The sequence below is a fragment of the Pogona vitticeps genome, chromosome 1 (assembly GCF_051106095.1).
Source record: "Pogona vitticeps strain Pit_001003342236 chromosome 1, PviZW2.1, whole genome shotgun sequence".
Taxonomy (NCBI): domain Eukaryota; kingdom Metazoa; phylum Chordata; class Lepidosauria; order Squamata; family Agamidae; genus Pogona; species Pogona vitticeps.
The window spans coordinates 86,495,899-86,515,222 of record NC_135783.1 but is presented as its reverse complement, the minus strand read 5'-3'; the positions used below and the strand labels follow the sequence as shown (position 1 = coordinate 86,515,222).

Genomic DNA, 19,324 nt, shown 5'->3' with positions numbered 1-19,324 from the left:
AGATGCTGGCCACAGAGACTGGCAAAACATCAGGAAGAACAACCTTCAGGACATGGCCAAAGAACCCGAAAAACCCACAACAACCATACTGGAGTGGCTTGCCAGTTCCTGCTCCAGGTGGATCACATTTACTCAGAACTCTCCATTATGACCTGTCCATCTTGGGTGTCCCTGCATGGCATAGCGCATAGCTTCTCTGAATTACTCAAACCCTTTCACCACGACAAGGCAACAATCTGTGAGGGGGTAGAGACAAACGTAGCAAGCCACAAATCATCCTCGGGAAGAACATTCTAGTATGCATTCCAGGCAGAACATCGATATTGAAGGGGTGGGGGGAAGGGAGGAAGCTTGGACGATAACCTCTGAGTAAGACACTCCACCAAAAATCACATGTGCAATCTGACTAGATCAATCACTGGATCAAGCAGCCCCCAAACACCCCAAGAACAACATTCTAGTACTGCTCCAGGCAGAAATTCATTATTGTGAAAAACCAACCTGGAACAATGACTTCTGAGCAGGGCAGTCCAATGAAATTCACCCATCCTATCCAAATAGAGGGGAACTGATTCAACTATCTCCAAAACGCCCTCAGAAACAGCATTCCAGGACTCATTCTGGGCAGAAAATCAATATTATGAAAAATAGCTCAGAACAACTTCTGAGTGGGGCAGCTCAATGAAAATCTCCTGTTGTGACAAATGACACAACGCATAAATAGTTGGAAGGCACAGAACAACAGCATAGTCCCTCTCAGTCTTCCCTTCCATAGGTAAAGCCAAAGTGATGGCCTCGAGAAGGGTAGAAGAAAACAGATAGCCACAGTCTTTTTTGGTGTGTGGACTGTGGTTTCTGTGGAAGGCCAATTATTTAATGTATTACTCCCATCCAGTCATATGTGACAGCTGAATTGGTCGCTGTCACTAGATCAGAAGATGCAGATCATGAGCCTTTTTGAAAATGTGAAACTTAAGGCATGGTTACACTTACAATAAGAACCACTGTTGAATTGGGTTTTGCATAATTAAAAATGTTTTTAAAAACCTAGCTACACAATACACAATGAAGCCCACTTCTTTCTGACCACAAACTGAGTTGTTTTTTTTAAAGAGTCCATCAGGAGATTTTTAATTTAACATGCTTATGAAATTGATTATTTATGAATCTCATTGGCCAATGTGAATGCTACTGTCATAGTAAACTCTGGCTTTGTGGGCAGTTGCAGGTTTTGGATGGCAGAGATGGTGTTGTCCATCTGAAACAATGTTTTTGATTTTTTTTTCTAAACTTTACCACTGCATCACTTTACTGATATGCCACTGTGAGATTTTTTTTTTAAAAAAAAGATAAATACAGACATTCCAAAGGATGTGTAGAAACAAAGAAATACTACACAACAAATATGCTGGTTAATGAAATTACTTAAAACATTGTGTGTAATTTCCCGAAGCAATTTTAAGCCCCTGCTTTATATCAGGGTAATAATTTTTACATTGAACCCGCACAATGATACAAAAACCATGTGACTCTAAATTGATTTAAAACATATTGGAGCTGAAAACTAATACAAATTAGAAGTGTAACAATGCCCTCTGACCCAGAATACGCTCTGGAATGTGGCTGCAATGGGACAGGTGAATTGTGGCATTTTGGCATGCTGTTCTACTTGGAAATTGCCAGTTTGGACTGTTTTGCAAAGTTTTCCTACAGTGGTTTCCAGCCTGTAATAGATACCAGAATGTGCTTCCTGATGATGTTTTGTACACTCTTACCTCATTCCTCTCTCATCTGATATGACATGTCACTATCACTGTTCTGGGTGTTTTTTTTTGCAATACAGATTTTCTGACTAGAATGGGTACCAGAATGTGGTCTCTAGGGCAGTTTTGTGGCTTGTTGCATAAGTCCTCCCTCATCAGGTGGAGAAGTGAACTGGGTATTGGAATGTTGTTCCTGAAGATGATTTGTGGCTTGCTGCATCCATCAGATCTAGTCACATGTGTTTTGTGAATTTGGTTTGATTATCTCACTTGGAAGCTGCTGTTCTGGGCTACTGTGGGGGCAATAAAGGGTGAATGAATGAGTATGCTTTTTAGGTTCCAGGTCTAAAATATTGTTCTGATGTTTGCTCATTGCACCCCACTATTTTTCTCATTTTTTTTTAAATTAAGAAGTCTCCATTCCGCCCCATTTTGTTCTGCTGCAGCTTTTTCCTAGTGCCACCTACTTTTGGTTACAAACTAACCAGTTCCTCATGAAGCCCTTACTGAGAAAGTAGGGATTGTTTAAACTGGTTTATGAAAATAAGCCAGAACTGGTCCAAATACACTATTTGGCAAAAGAGATGGGAGATGTCTCTACATACAAGTCCAAAATATATTTCCCTCTCACCACAAAAGAGGATTCTGCAGTGTATTTATTAGCTGGCCAGAATCCAATGAGCTCTTGGATCAGTCACTTCCATGTCCTGAGGAAATACAGACTTGTTTTTCATGAGCAGCAGCTCCTCATTCCACATGGCACAAACTGTTTATGAAACTGCAGTTTCAAAAGTAGTTTGTGACATTGCTGCTAATTCAGGGGAGAATTATGTCAAAAGATCCACATCGACAAAATAAGAATTAAAAAGGCAAGATAGTGTAGCACTGAAAAAACTATTAGTATTATTTCAGTTTGAGCTTTTGTGAATAAAAATCCTCTTCTTCTAACACAAGAAAACTTTATTGTTTATATTTATACGAAAGATGGGCACTTATCATGGTTCAGCAGTTTGGAGCAGCGTGGAGGAGCAACGTGCAAGCATTGTGCAGGTGCCCCATATTGTGTGCCCCATCTCCTATGGGCTGGAGCAGCAGCATGGGCCTCCCTGCCCTGCTTCATCCTCTGAGTGGGAGGAAGTGGGGCACAGAATCCGGGGTGCCTGTGCAACACTTGTGGGCCAGATCCTTCAAACTGCTGAACTGCCAAACCGTGATAAGTGCTCATTTCTGGTTTATACATATCCCCTTGACCAGGTGTGAGTACAGACAGTAAGCAAAGTGACAATGGTTTTCTGGCACAACAGTAGACTCTGAAGCTATTAGCAACTTTTGTTAGCAGGTCCTGGTCTGGTTGATGGACTTGGCCATCACAGGAATACTAACAGATGTTTCTAGGTAGATGTCAGAGTTTGTCAAAGGAGACAACTGTTTTATACCCATAAGATAAGAAAGCTGGGTTATTAATATATGTAATGCATGAAGGAGCCTTATCACTCTGACCTCTACCTTAGAAATATCTCCTAGCATCCCTGTGACAGTCAAGTCCATCACTCTGACCAGAACCTGCTAACTGAGGTTATTAACAACTTGATAGTACCATTCCTGTGTCAACATACTATTGCCACTTTGCAAACTATTGTCTGCATTCTCACCTGGTTTTGAGGATGTTTATACATAAGTCCATATGTATGATTGTATGTATTTATATAAATACAAAAGACATTTGTACTTTGTACTCCTGGTGTCTGGGGAAGTTGATTTTAATCTATAAAAGGTCACACTGTAATAAATTGCTCCTTTCCTTTCCTTTGCATCCTGAGACACAGTAACATGGCTCCTTTGGATAGTCTCCTCTAGGGCGCCTCTTACGTTACTTAAATTGCTCCTTTCCTTTCCTTTCCTTTCCTTTCCTTTCCTTTCCTTTCCTTTCCTTTCCTTTCCTTTCCTTTGCATCCTGAGATACAGTAACATGGCTCCTTTTTTTCTGGAAAAGTTCCATAGTGTCCTCAAGGGCGCCTCTTACGTTACTTTAAAGGATAACAGATTTTATTTTGAATAAACATTTATGGAGTCCAGTCTACTCCTTCAGGTGGTCTACTCCTTCAGGTGCAGTGGAATGGAGTTGATGAAAACTTAAGTCGAATAAAACTTGTAAGTCTGTAGGATGACACAAGATTTATGCTTGTTTTTGCTACAATATGCTAATGAAGCTATCCCTTTGCACTTTCTCTTGGTAGTTAAACAAAGATGTTGGCAAGGAAACAAATGATACAACCAATATGATCTTATGAGAAGCATTTGATGGTGGAGTATAATCACAGCCCCTTACCTTCCTCATCAGGTGTGTGTCACGGCCCAGTAGATGTACACACATGGACATCATGTTTCAGCAGTGTCTTGTGTGGGAAAATGTACATTGTACACGGTGGAAATTCTAGTTGTTATTCTCCTCCCCTAGTACGTATAGAGAACAATATTGTCTGAACTAACTCGTAACAGCTGAAATGTCAGAGTATTTGTGGACATTACTGCTGGCTCCACAGTCCCTTTTTATAGCATAAGAAAGAAAACAGCCACATGATATTTGTACAGAATCCTAAAACGGGAGTAGGCAATATTAGTTAAAAGAATGTTTTACGTATTTCCACAGGACTCATCTTCAGAGATGAAATGGGAGTGGAGAAAGATAGTTAAAGTTCAGAAATAATCTTGGCCAGTTGCTGGGGCTTCAGTATGTTTAATTAAAGTAAAATCCCAATATGGAGGCTACAAACTTGAAGAACCAGCTTACAGTATCAGATTTCAGGAAATGATCTATCAATCGTCTTTTGCCATCTCTACAGACAAAGGGCTGATAAGTCAGTTTTTTGATTTATTTTTCTTAGTTCTCTTTCCCTAGATGAAAAGATAATAACACAGTCTGCAGTCCTCAGTTATAAGAATACTTAGATTTTATAGACCTCTTCGTCTTCTCATTAGGACAGGGTCAGATTGGGGTTGATTTGAGTGGAATTGTGTTGCTTCTGCCAGTGATGATGGTAATGCTTTGCTATTAGTGCCTTTTGTGGAGAGTATTCTTATTTTATACAAATTCAGTTTGAAACAAACTCAAGAACATTGACCTAGTTTTAAAAAACAAAACTATCCTGTGGTTTTAAATTGTGCCCCTAGCCCAAAATGGCCTCTTTTAACACACACACACACACACACACACACACACACACACACACACACACACACACACACACACACACACACACACACACACACACACACACACACACACACACACACAGAGGTTATTTCTGTTGTGCTGCTGCTGCTGAAGAAGAAGAAGAAGAAGAAGAAGAAGAAGAAGAAAAGTGGCTGAATAGATTTTGCATTCTAATAGATACTAAAAACTCTCCGCTCCACCCAGGACAGAGTCCCTAGGGAGCCTTCGAACCTTTAAAAAAAAAAAAAGGGGGGGAGGAATGATACAATGTTTTTTAATTTTATTAGATTAAAGATACCCATCACCAGATGATGATGTCATCTGCTTTGTGCAGCATACATACATGTCAACAGGATTTCAGTCAATGTCTTCTTATTAAGATGAATAATGAAGAAATCAGGGACCACTTAATCCATGTGGAAAACAGGGAAAGAAAACCCACATGGCTGCGGGATAACATGATTGTGGTAACTTTGGGAATTCACCAGAACCCAAAGACCAACACAGAGGCCTTTCAAGATATAGTATACAGAATTATTGAAATGCATCAGCATGAAGACAAGTAAAACTTATTTTATGATTGACAGTGTGGGATGGAGAGAGTGTTGGGCAGTCTCAAGAGAATGATATTGGAATTGATTAATCAATACTCTCAAGGGGCCAAGGGATTCTTACAAGGCTGAATCAGTCTGGAAGGGGGACAGAAATGCAAATTTGCGGCCACCTGGCCAATCAAATGTATTTCCAGAAAGAAGGAGGCAGGTAGGTTGGATTTATTACATAGAATGCAAAATATTATTTTAGGAGTATGTCAGGTCTATTGGTTTTGGTTGATTAGTATTGATTAGGGGAAGAGTAAATATTCTATCCATTATTTACTGACCAATAGATGCATGAGAGATAATTGATAGGACAGTGTTTTCATATAATAGATGGGGCATCAGATCACTCAGAAATAGTTCATGAAGATGAGTGATTCACAGACCCATGAAATACAAAAGTGACCAAAGCTTAGGGAATTGACTTCTTGTGTTGTGTTTTGCAATTTTGCTGATATAAGCAGTGAAAGACAACTCTGAAGAGAAGAGGTTACAGATTTTCCAAGGCTAAAATAGCTTTCCCCCTCTAACCTTCCACTCTCACGATCCTGGATAACAGAATGACTGTATAGTACTTACATATATATATCTGTTATGGATTAATAACCGTTTGAAGTACATACTAGAATCTCAGAATCTGAATTTATTAGCAAGGTTCTTGCTTACATTGGCCTTCTCAGCCACACTAGATGCTGTTCCAAGTCCTCTACTCAGAGCACATTACTATAGTCTCTTGAGACTGAAGGATGCCTAATCTTGCTTACATGTAACATTTGGATGCAAACAGAAACCTTTCCTCTTCAGATTGTGGAGTGAACAAAGTAAGGAGGCAGGGAGAGTGGTTAGTCAAGCCTCTTCATTCATATCAATAATCCTAGGTTAGAGAAAGGAGAAAAAATGGTTATATCTGCAGGTGGTCCCTGTGGGGAGCATATTATGCATCACTGTATTGTTTATTTGGCTTTGTGTTTCTAAAGTTTTTTAAATTACGTTTTCTTTTTTGTTACTTTTTTGTTGTTTGTATTTTTTGTTTGCATTTTTAGTGTAATGAATTTTTTTTTAAAATAATCTCATCACAACTGAAGAAAGAATAGGTGCTCCATTACATACAGTCTAAACAGACAGGGATTAAGCAATGCAAGATTCCTACTGGAACACCTCTTTTATGTGGTTAAGGAGACGTGTATAATAATGAAATTAATTTGATTTTGTGTGTTTCTGTAAGCCTTCTGGAGAAATATTAAACAAGAAAATGAGTAAGTATAGCTTCATTGGTTTGGTTTCCTTGTTCATGTATGTTCCTCTATACCTTCTTAGATTTAAGAAGGCCAAAGCAGCCCCAAAATATTTTTACTGACTTGTGTTTTGTGGTTTAGTATATTTTTTTCCTGCATTGGTTAAGCATACACTCTATTAGAGAAGATTACAAAATATGTGAAAATAGTAATCCCAAACAAGATTGTGGCAAAGTAGCATAGCTTTCAGATTTTTGATGTTGTACATGTCATCAAACTGAACATTTACAAAGTAAAAGTCATGGCTACAGAAGAATTATATAACTTTAATATTGACAATAAAGAAATTAAATTAATTGAAAATTCAATTAATTCTAATTTATAGTGACCCTATGAATTAGTTCCCTCTGAAAGATTTTGTCTTAACAGTCCCACTCATCTCTTGCAAACTCCAAGTTATGGTTTCCTTTATTGAATCAACCCATCTCTTATTTGGTCTTCCCCATTCCATTTTCCTTCAACTTTTCCCAGCATTTTTATCTTTTTCAGTCACCCTTCTCATGACATATCAAAGGTAGGCTGTCTTCAGTTTAGTAATTTTTTGTCTCTAGAAAGGGCTAGCACCCATTTATTATAGGAACCTCATGACACATTGGTTAAACTAATTCTGCAGCCAAAAATGTGCTCACAACAAGGGCTCCATCACAAGTAGCTGGCTTGAGGTTCACTCAGCCTTCCATCCTTCCAGGCTGAGCTCAGTAAATGGAGTTACCCAGCTTGCCTGAGGGTGTGTGTGATTTGTAGCTTAATTAAATTGTAAACCATACAGAGAATGCTGTAAGCACTCTGGGGTGGTATAAAAGCAGCATGTTTAGCTTTGCTGTTTGCTTTTTATGTCTGGCAGTCAGTGGTATCCACAAAGTTACTCTCTAACATCATATTTAGAATGGATAATTTTTTTTGCTTCATCAGCTTTCTTCACTATCCAGCTTTCACATCTGTACATATTAATCTGTAATAACATAGTATAGATTATTTTGTATCCACTAGCACACTGGTTCTTAACCTTGGGTTACTCAGGAGTTTTGGACTGCAGCTCCCAGAAGCCTTCACCACCAGCTGTCCTGACTGGGGTTTCTGGGAGTTGCAGTTCAAAAGCATCCGAGTAACAAAGATTAAGAACCACCGCACTAGCACATTCTTAGTTTTAAGGAATTTTTTCTAGTTCCTTTATAGCTTTCTTTCTGAGTCCAGTCTCTTAGTTTCTTCGCTGCAGTCCCCATTTTGATAATTAAACCAAGGTATAGAACATTTTCAGTTGATTGAATGTCTTTATTGTCAATATTAAAGTTATATAATTCTTCTGTAGTCATGACTTTTGCCTTCTAAATGTTCAATAGCAACACTACTTTTGCAATTCCTTCTTTCACATTCCTCAATCATTACAAATCGGTCCAGCTTTCTGCCAGTAATATGCTGTCATTTGTGTATCTTAAATTAATGTTTCTTCCACCAATTTTCTTTCCTCCTTCACCTGAATCTAATCTAATTTTTTAAATATGTTATGTGTATAAAGTTGAATAGATTGGGTGATAAAATGCACCGTTATCTGACATTTTCTGTAATGGAGAACGCTGTTCTGTTCTAACAGTAGCTTCTTGTACAGATTATACATTTTGTCCATTATGCATCAAGATAATGAAATGTTGTGGAACAACTACATATTTTAGAAAAGTCCATAGATTTTATGTTGCATATGGTTCACATGGTCAAACGTTTTGCTGTATTCACAGATCAATTTTCTTCTTAATTCTGTGGTATTTTTCAGTATAATCTAGTAGCCAGTGTATACTGCAATATGAGCTCTAGTGCCTCTACCTTTTCTGAAGCCAGCTTGATCACTGGGAATTTCTCATTCCATATACTCTCATTTTTTGGAACCAGAATGTTTCCAGGTGTGACCCATTATTTTCTTTCCCAAATTCCTTGGTGTATTCTTGTTAGGATTTTGATAGATTCAGTCTCTGCAGCTTGAAATAGTATCCTATATATTCTTTATTTCTTTCAGTTATTCTGAGAGCAACTTTTGTTTCTAAAATTACAGATGCTTCATTAAAGGTTCCTTCAAAGAAGTTGGTCATCTTTCCATCTCTTCTGTATAGTTTTTCATTATATTGTTTCCATCTCATTTTTATTTTTATCATGATCAGATAACTATAGTCCACTGTTGATTTTTTAGCCTCTATGCAATGGTTTTTGATTTCTCTCCGACTCCTTGGACCTTCCTTCGACGTTATGGAAGAGATCTCTTGGTTCTTCTCTTCATTTCCTCTCTTGTTTTGCTTCTCATCTGTCATTCATTTTTAAGTATATCCTCAGTCAGCCATCTAGGCTCTTCTGTATACAAAATAATTTAAATAATAAATATTCTCAGAACAATCTACAAAATAAGGGTTCATAAAATATGGCTTTCATTTTTCAATTAATAATGAAAATGGAATTGCTTTTTCTGATGCTTATCTCTGCTTTTCAAAGTGACTGCTCTGGCAAAGGAATCCTTTTGCCTATCTGTCACAGAACTGCAGCATGTTCTCATATAGGATATATAAGCTTACATAGAGCCCTGACCCAGCCTGTTGGACCTTACCATTGTGCTGCATGAACAGGCTACAGAACCTATGCATTGACATACGTCATGAGAATATTGATAGTGGCATTGGGTCTATTGTCTTTGGGGAATGTTAATCTGTTATTGATTTTATCACTGAACTTTAGTAACTTGTATCTGTTAAATACAGTTGAAATGACAAGAGAAGTGCTTAAAACAAAGATGCATTCCTACAATGTTAATGTTTGTTATTTTATTGTATTTTAATCTCTTACCATTTTAAATTGTTCTGTAAGACAACTCTGGGAGAAAGGCAGTATATAAATGAAACAAATGCATACATACAATGCAGTTACTTAGCCATAAGCTTTCTTGGTGAGCTTTATTACTTAATAGTAATAATGTGTAACATTCTGCTTTATGTCAATAAGAATATTGTTCTCTGCATAATTTATTGGATACTAGTCCCATTGCATATAGCATGTTTTCCTACCCTTAAGAATATATAAACAGGATTAAGATCCACAAATTTTAGTTATCTTTTAATAAAGTGTTTTCTACATTAACATGGATATTGAAAACAAGAAGGAAACACGAGTGGAAATCAGCATACAGTGGTACCTCGACTTACGAACTTAATCCATTTTTGAATAGCGTTCGTACTTTGAAAAGTTCATAAGTCAAAGTAGCATTTTACATTGAAATGCATGGGAACGGAATGAATCCGTTCCAGCATTTCAAAAAATTACCTTCAGAGGTCTCAAAGGGCTTCGCCCCCCCCCCCCAACATTGGAGGAAGCCCTTTGAGAGCTCCAAAGGCAAAAAAGCAGGAAGAAAGTGTAGGAAATTCGAATTTCCAGCCATTTCTCCCTGCCTTTTTGCCTTCAGAACTCTCAAAGGGCTTCCTCCAATGTCGGGGGGAAGCCCTTTGAGAGCTCCGAAGGTGCCGATCGTGCTGGTGGGGACCCCCAGGGAGGTCTCCCAGGGCTTGCCTGCCACCATGGGATACCTCCCTGGGGGTCCCTGCCAGTGTGATTGGCACCTTCGGAGCTTTCAAAGGGCTTCCTCCAATGTTGGACAGAAAGCCCTTTGAGACCTCCGAAGGCAAAAAGGCAGGGAGAAAGGGCTGGAAATTCAAATTTTGTAGTAAGTTTGTAAGTTACAAAAGAAGCAGGCTAATCAATCAGTTGATTATGACATCTCCACTGATTCATTGGACCTACTGTAGTTGCAATTTACTATGCTAAGCAACAAGATTTTAGCCACATTATCATTGTCCTGTTAAATTACTGACACATTATTAAAGGCTGCAGTGAAGTTATTTGCAAGGTACAGGTACATTTTATGAGTGATGAGCAATATTTGTTATGTACTGGATTGAGAAAGTGATAGAACATATTCTTTCCCTTTTAAAGAACAGATACAGAATCCATATATTGAATTATTATAAAATTTTATTCCTGTAAATACAAAATTAAGAACAAAGGGAGGGAAAGAAGCTTATTATGAAACATTGGATTTCAAGCTATAAAAAAAACACACACAAGGTTTGAGTACAAGATTTAAAGTTTAGAGAGATGTTATCAGTGATTTAACTAACCCCTGCACTGTTTTCGGCAATTTTCCTTCTTAGTGCATCGCAATATGAGCCAAATTTGCCCAGGAGGATGTGCAACATGTTCTGAATACAATGGGTGCATGTCATGTAAACCTCGACTCTTTTTCCATCTGGAGAGAAGAGACATGAAACAGATAGGGGTGTGTGTTTCATCCTGTCCCCCTGGACACGTTGGACAACGATCCCGAGAAAGAAATGAATGCATAAGTAAGTTTGAGGAAAAAGTTGCTATAACCTTTTTTATGCTCTTTGGAATACTTTGGATATTTGAAAAGACTAAAGGCTAAATCTGGGTGTTAGTTATAACTGAGTAGAAAGAGTCACTGAATCAGTAGTACTCAATGGGTAAAAGCTGGAAGTAAGATGCAACTGAAGTAGGCCAACTGTGGAACTCAGATAGGTGTTGACATACCAAATCCCCAGTGATTCAATGGGCTTGCTCTAGTTGTAACCTACTACTGGACTTCAGCCAATGTGTCAAAGATCTCAGAAAAACAAAGACAATGTAAAAATGAAGTCCAAAGCAAAACAAGAAAAATTGGGATCCATGAAATCTAAAGAAAAAACACAAATAGGAAAAAACAGAAGTCTTTAATACAGTAATCTCTCCTTTCCAAGAACAAACACAAGAAATAAAAACTATCTTAGTAAAAACAAGTCATGAGTATATGTAATAATATGTAGAGTGTCTACAAGTTGACAGTGATAACAAACAACTTGTCTGAGTAGGCAGCAATACACAGCGAAACACCTGAGGCAGTAGTATAGATCTTCATCAATGGTATAATATAATATTATATTATGTTATGTTATGTTATGTTATGTTATGTTATATTATATTATATTATATTATATTATATTATATTATATTATATTATATTATATTATATTATATTATATTATATTATATTATAGTCTATCTCTCCTTTCCACCTACTGTAATTCCAGGGAAGCTGTCTTGACTCTAAACCAGTGCTTGACATCAGTAATGGGCTGGATGAGGGCAAACAAACTGAAACTTATTGCAGATAAGGCAGAGATGCTTCTGGTTAGTCAGAAGGCAGATGAGGGAATAGGGATACTACCTGTGCTGGATGGGTCCACAGCTTGGGTGCACTCCTGGATTCATCCCTAAGCTTGGATGCCCAGGTCTCGGCAGTGGCCAGGAGTGCATTTGCACAGCTAAAGCTCGTGCACAGCTGCGCCCATTCCTTGAGATGTTGGATCTGGCTATAGTGACACATGCCTTAGTTACATACAGTTTGTATTACTGTAACACGCTGTATGTGGGGGCTGCCTTTGAAGACAGTTCAAAACTTCAGCTGGTGCAAAACTCTGCAACAGCTGCTCTGGGGCCAGCTACAGGGAGCATATAATGCATCTGTTACAAGAACTGCACTGGCTACCAGTCTGTTTCTGGGCCCAATTCAAAGTGCTGGTATACAGCTTGGGTCCAGGCTACCTGAAGGACCATATCTCCCTATATGCACTTTCTCAGCAATTAAGATCAGCAGAGGAGCCCCTCCTCTCAGTCTCATTGTCAGCACAAGCACAGCTGATGGGCACATGGGAGAGGGCCTTCTCTGTGGCAGCTCCCAGGCTATGGAACACTCTCCCTCGGGAGATCAGGATGGCCCCTTCCCTGTTATCCTTCCAAAAAAAGCTAAAGACCCATTTCTTCAGGCGGGCTTTTAACAATTACAACTGAATCCCTGAATCCCATTTCAGTAAATAATTGCAATCTTTTCAATGTTTCCATGCTTTAATCTTTAAATTTAATATTTAAATCATATATTGTTTAATTTATCTTTAATATTTAATTTATTGTTTTTTTAAATAGTGTGAATTTTAATGTTGTTAACCCCTTTAGGTCCCTTGTTGGGAGAAATGTGGCATATAAATAAAACTAATAAAATAAAATAATAATAAAAAATATAATACAATTTCCAAATCCTCAGCCATCTAAATGGAGTGAGTTCCCAAGCACTAAAGTCTCCCACAGTAATGTTATATGTGAACTCCCACATTTTTCCATTGCCTTTCACAGCTGATCTTGGGATGGTCTACAATGATATTCAAACCAAGGGCAGCATTCCTCTGTGTTCCTGATCAGAGTTTTTATGGATCCCAGTTTTTGTCTTGTTTCATTCAGCAAGTGTTGAGCAAAGTTTACAACATCTTTGAAAAGAATCTAATTGAGTTACTCCTTACTGTTTGGCAACTTGATTGTTGTTAGTGTTGCTCCAATTGCACAAGTTATTGGTACTGCTATTATTATGCTAGAATTAAATCACAAAAATACTCTTTGTTTTTTGTAGTGGCCAGTTCTGACACTGTACCTTGCAAATATTTACATAGTACAGAAGATGAAAGCAAAGAATTATCTTGCCACTTATGAGTGGTAACATGAAAATTCATGTTACAATGCCTCTTCAAATTCTTTCAAAAGTAACTTTTAAAAGTAACAAGAGAACATTACTCAATATACCTAACCTTGTACTCCAAAGCAACTAGTTATAAGTACAGTGGTGCCTTGCATAGCGACGATAATCTGTGCAGCAAAAATCGCTGCAAAGCGATTTCATCGCTATGCGATATTAAAAGCCGATAGGAATGCATTGAAACCCCTTCAATGCATTCCTGTGGGCTTCAGACTCACCTTTAAGTGAAAATCCACCATACGGTGGCCATTTTTGCTGCCCGGTAAGTGAGGAATCCGTCCCAGAAAACAGCGGGTGGCCATTTTTTTTACTTGGTGGCCATTTTGGAACCACCAATCAGCTGTTGAAAAATCATCACTTTGCGGTGACTGGTAAGTGAAACAGGGTACCGATCATCGCAAAGCGATCACAAAAAGTTAATCGCTATGCGATTTCATCGTTAAACGGGGCGCCGGTTAAGCAAGGCACCACTGTAACTAGTAAGGCACCTATATCTAGTTACTTTCAAACTCTGGTGTTGACTGAACACGTTCCAGTCATTCAATTCATCAACTCTAGTTATAATCTGATTAGAAGCAAGGTCTTGGTTGGTTAGCACTTGAAGGGTAGGCCCCCAAGGAATATTGTACTGAGGAGCAGATGCAGCTTAATGTTACAATTGAGATGGCCTTATGCCCTCCTTTAGGGAAGATAGCCTTCCATTTGAAGAGCTTTGTGGAGACATGTAAGTGGCCGCCCTACTCTCAGAGAGTTTCCATGTACAAGCAGATAAAATCTAGGCTCTGATTGCCAAATTAGGCCACTCTCAATTTTAAAGTAAAATGTTGCAGGGTATATGTGTAATTATGTAAGAAAAGATGCAATCTACTTACACTGATATAATGTCTGATGAATGGCAGGAAGGATATGGCATGCCACGCCAATTCTGTGTGAACCTCTTATGTGAGGTCAGTGTCAGGAGTGGATATTTTGGAATAGTTATTGTTGCCTAGCTAGATATTTTAACGAAACTACAGTGACTTTTGTTTATTTTCTTTATATATTTTGATACAATAAACAGGGTATTTCAGAGAGTTATTAAACCACATGCCTTTATTTATTTATTTATTTATTTATTTATTTATTTATTTATTTATTTATTTATTTATTTATTTATTTATTTATTCATTCATTCATTCATTCATTCATTCATTCATTCATTTATTTATTTATTTATTTATTTATTTATTTATTTATTTATTTATATCCCATCTTTCTCTAATGTTCTGCCTCAAGGTAGTCATCTAGTCACAATCTTGTGCAATTTGATGAGCACTAGGACATTTCTACTTAAATTATGTGAATAAGGTTCTAATTCTGATGGTATTTGCATGTATGAGTTTAAGCTAGCATTTACAAATGTGAGGCAAATATGTCCTCCTTTTTCATGAAGAATTTCTTCCTTTTTTTGTTCCTTGTCCTCCATATCCTCCTTTTTTATGAGGGAGTGGTGGCTACCTTAGCTGCAATATTTTCTTTGCATACAGATCCTCACCATCTCCAGGTAGAGTAAGGGGAATATCCTTGAAATCCTGAAGAACTGCTGCCCCTGAGAGTTAGCAAAGCAGGGCTAGATGGACCAATGGTCCGACTCACAGAAGACAGCTTCCTAGGTTCCTAGTAATGGGCTTGTTTCTTTCTGCTTCAGAATGTAAAGCTGACTGTGAAGCCTGCTTCAACAAGAATTTCTGCATGAAGTGTAAAAATGGGTTTTATTTGCACCATGGAAAGTGCCTTGAAAACTGTCCTGATTGGCTAGAACCCAACAATCATACTATGGAGTGCAATGAGATTGGTAAGTAAATAATCTTTCCTGAAAAATGTTCACAGTAAACACCTGCTGTGTATTTCTTCAGGCTTTATTGATCATTCCCACCTATAAAAGAACATGCATTTTCTTATTTTAAAAAGTGCTTTACTACTTTTATTATTTTAACACGTTAAACTGGAGATGGCTGGGGTGTGGCAAGGCACACAGAATCACTTCCTCTGTGAGGCACAAGGAACATACTGAGAGCCACAGGAGGAGTGACTGACTCAAATAATCTTTCGTCAAGCATTACTCCACCAAACATCATGGCTCTATCTCATGCCAATACTCATATATGCAGAACAACCGATGGTGTCCTGATTGGAATAAACACCTAATATGGCAATCCTAACCAAGGACTATGTAGTCTGGAATTCTGTCCACATAGTCGCCCACAAAATGTATCTTTAAAGTCCACAAGTGGGACTGGAGCACAATAGCAGCATTTCACTTGTGTTCCCCAGCAATTCTCTCTGTTGCTGGAGATAGAAGCTATAGCCATCATAATGAGCTGGGGATATCTTTGTCCTCCACGAACCTGTCTAGTCTTCTTTAAGGCTTGCCATCCAGCTTCAGTGGAAGACTAGTGCTATTACAGAGGAAAACAAAACAGTGCCCTATCCACTTTTTCCATACCAAATGCATAAGAGTATACATCTTTACTTACTTGTCTTTTTTCCCCCTGAGCTAAACAACACCAGACACTGTAAACTGTTACTTCACAGAGCCCTCACTCCTTAAGCCAGAGGTTTCAAACTCAATTTACCTGGGGGCCGCTGGAAGCAGAGTCTGGGTGAGGCTGGGACACATCAGATTTTCCGCCAAGCGGAGCAAGAGCCCAAGGAAGCAGCCCAGGAGTTTCCTTAGCTCCGGGGGGGGGGGCAAGCCCTCTTCACCAGCCACGAACTCCTCTGGCTCCTTCTTCACCACCACCACCACCACCAGCAGCGGGACAAAGAAGCAGAGAAGGGAGGGAGTGCTGGCAACCACCTAGTCGGGGGGGGGGGCATGAGATAAAATAAAAAAAAACACACCTCACAGAATTCACCTTGCCATAGGAGAAAAGCCCCCACTGGTACCCGCGATATTAAACAGAACGTGGCGGGGCCTCCACAGGTATACACACGCATACAAGCCCACACACACACGGAGGTCTGGCAACCTTCCTCTGAGGGCCCCCCTCAAAAAAGGTGCACTCAGCAGCAGCAGCTACCCCCACCACGACAGAGGAGCTAACTTTGCGAGGCGAGGCCAGGCAGCCTCCAGAGCCAAGGCGGCTGAAGCAGGATGAAGAGGAGGAGGAGGAGGAGGCGGCACCGCTGGGTGCTGAGGCGACCGCTGGCTGGGCTGGTGCTGGGGGTGCCGTGAGAGAGAGAGAGAGAGAGAGAGAGAGAGAGCTGCTTCCCTGGAAGAGGCGGCGGTGGCAGCGGCACCTGCTGTTGGCAACTTGGAGGTGCTCTTCGAGGATGGGATGGGAGCAAGCTCCGCTCTCAGGCATCGCTCAGTAGGGCTCGGGCACTCGAGGAAAAGGGCTGGCAGCGTGCCTCGCTCACCGGCTCTCCCCCAAGACAGCGCCTCTTGCACCCTCCATCCGGAACTGCAGCCTGCCAGCTGGCAGACAGGCTGGCTGGCTGGCGGGCTGCAGTTCTGGATGGAGGGTGCAAGAGGCGCTGTCTTGGGGGAGAGCCGGGAAGCGAGGTGAGGCTTTTTTTTTTTTTACTCTTGACAGCAGAGGGCATGTGGGTGCTTTGAGGGGCAGGCAAGGCAGGGGCCACAAACTATCATCCAGCAGGCTGCAAATAGCCCGTGAGCCGCATGTTTGAGACCCCTGCCTTAAGCAAAGTTTGGTACAATTTCTATCTCTACAGATTCCTTTTATTTTATTTTAGAGGACACTACTCAAAATCACAAGTGTCTTGTGTATCCTTTTCAGAAGATATTTGTTCAACATAATTTTTTCATTTAAAAAGTTTTTTTCCTTATACAATTTATAGGTATAGCCATACATGTACAGTAACATATAACATGCAGTATGAGATAAAAATATCCAGTGTAGCTTCTATTAGTACTTGTTTATATGTGTACTGTATGCCCAGACTGATTCGTATCATGTCTTTGTTACAGTGCATTGTAAAGTTGGTGAATGGAGCCCGTGGAGTACTTGCATGAAGAAAGGAAAAACATGTGGTTTCAAAAGGGGAAATGAAACAAGGGTCAAAGAAATACTACAGCTTCCTTCTTCAAAGGGCAAACCATGTCCAGATACAAATGAGACAAGAGAATGTGTTGTACAAAGGAAGAAATGCCTGAGAGAACCAGGTACTTAAGAGTGTTATGGTTCAATATTACTTAATCTGTGAATATTAATTCTATATCAAGGCTAAGTTCATCAGAAGCTTTGCTGGACCTTAATTGTAGCTTTACTTGGTTAACAGCCTAAAAGTCTACATGGAATGTCAAGAATTTTGACTCATGGGTTTTGCCTCTGCTTTTTAAACAAAATATCTGCTGTTCTCCAGAAAGGATAAGAGTTGTATATTCTCTCTCTCTCGCTCGCTTGCTCATTCGCTCGCTCGCTATCCAGACATTACACTAGTTTCAATGTAATCAGTATTTAATCAGCTTGGCAGAAGACGACTAGAAAATGACTACATATTCTTAGAACACTTATGAACAGCTGAGTGTGATGACATCCAGAGCATTCTGATATTTTAGTTTCAGTGAGGAGAGTTATACATTGTTGAACAATGGCTTCCACAGCCTGCACTCACACAGACCACAACCAGAGGTGAGAAAAACAACCCCCTCAATACCCCATTAAAACAAACCAGCAATAGCAATATCACACCCACATCCAGCATACACAACAACACAACTGGTGTCAGGCATACAAAAGCTGGGCATAGTAATCTTGTGGTAATTTTCCTGTGATAATATGCTGTTGTCATGGAAATAATGTGGTGACATCTCCATAATGCTTAGACATAGAAGGAACCAATGCACTCCAATGTAAGGGAAATTTCTTATGCCATCTCACACATAACACACAAATGACACTATACAGAATATCCTCTGCTTGAATTCCAACTCCTGCAGTTAGCAATGATCTGGCTATTGCCAGTTCCTAGAAAGCTCTTCAGGGAGAGGTTCAAACCAGCCTTTTTTGGCTGTGCAATAGAGGGAAAGGAGGAGGAGGATGCATAGGGCACAATGCCAAGCAACTCTCCTGAGTGAGTATAAAGGTCTGCCTGGGAAAATGTTTTATGACCCTTGAAAGAGAGAAAGAAAAGAAACCTTGCCAGCCAAGAAAAATGAGGGACTAGCGCATGTAACGAAACCACAACTATACCCATTGGGACAACCTCCAGTTGCCCAAAGTGCTGTGAGTTCATGCACCATCGTGATGAATGAAGTTTTGGGCCAGGTTTTTTCTTTCTTTCTTGGCTGTCATTGTCATGTAAGAGGTAGGAGAAGGGAAACTCACAACTGCTGCAAAATCAAAGGACGGGGGGGGGGGGGGAGAGAAATCCACACCAAGACTTTATGTTCTTTCTCAAAGCCCATATGACTCTCCCCTTTCTATTTTGCCAGAGAGGGCTGCCTAGCATTCAGCAAGCCTAACCACCCATATTCTTCTCCACCTTGTCAACCAACAACCACACTTGTAAGAGAAACTGCACATATCCAGCTTGTGCATTCTTAGAGCCTCATCCCCTTTCATTGCCTCTCAAGAAACTGATTAAGCAGAAAATGAAGGGATCTTGGATGAGAATTTTTATTTATTTATTTATTTATTTATTTATTTATTTATTTATTTATTTGTTTGTTTGTTTGTTTATTTGTTTGTTTATTTATTTAACTTATATGCCACCCACTCTACCCAAAGGTCTCTGGGTGGCTTACAACAATTAAAATACAATAAAAGAGAAAATGAGTAAAATACAATTAAAATAGGTACTCTAAAAATTGCCGTCAGGACCCACAGTTGATGTTATTT

General features: G+C 39.4%; 1 protein-coding gene across 2 annotated transcripts in view; it reads left to right on the top strand.

Moving 5' to 3' along the window:
• RSPO3 (R-spondin 3) overlaps positions 1-19,324 on the top strand; it is an 83,998-nt gene that overhangs the window by 22,795 nt on the left and 41,879 nt on the right. The window contains exons 2-4 of one of the 2 annotated variants that reach the window (XM_072997004.2): positions 11,053-11,244; positions 15,166-15,312; positions 17,452-17,646. In XM_072997004.2, the coding sequence (XP_072853105.1) occupies positions 11,053-11,244; positions 15,166-15,312; positions 17,452-17,646 (534 nt within the window). The remainder of the gene's footprint in view (positions 1-11,052; positions 11,245-15,165; positions 15,313-17,451; positions 17,647-19,324) is intronic. The other variant, XM_078383383.1, reaches the window with a different exon arrangement.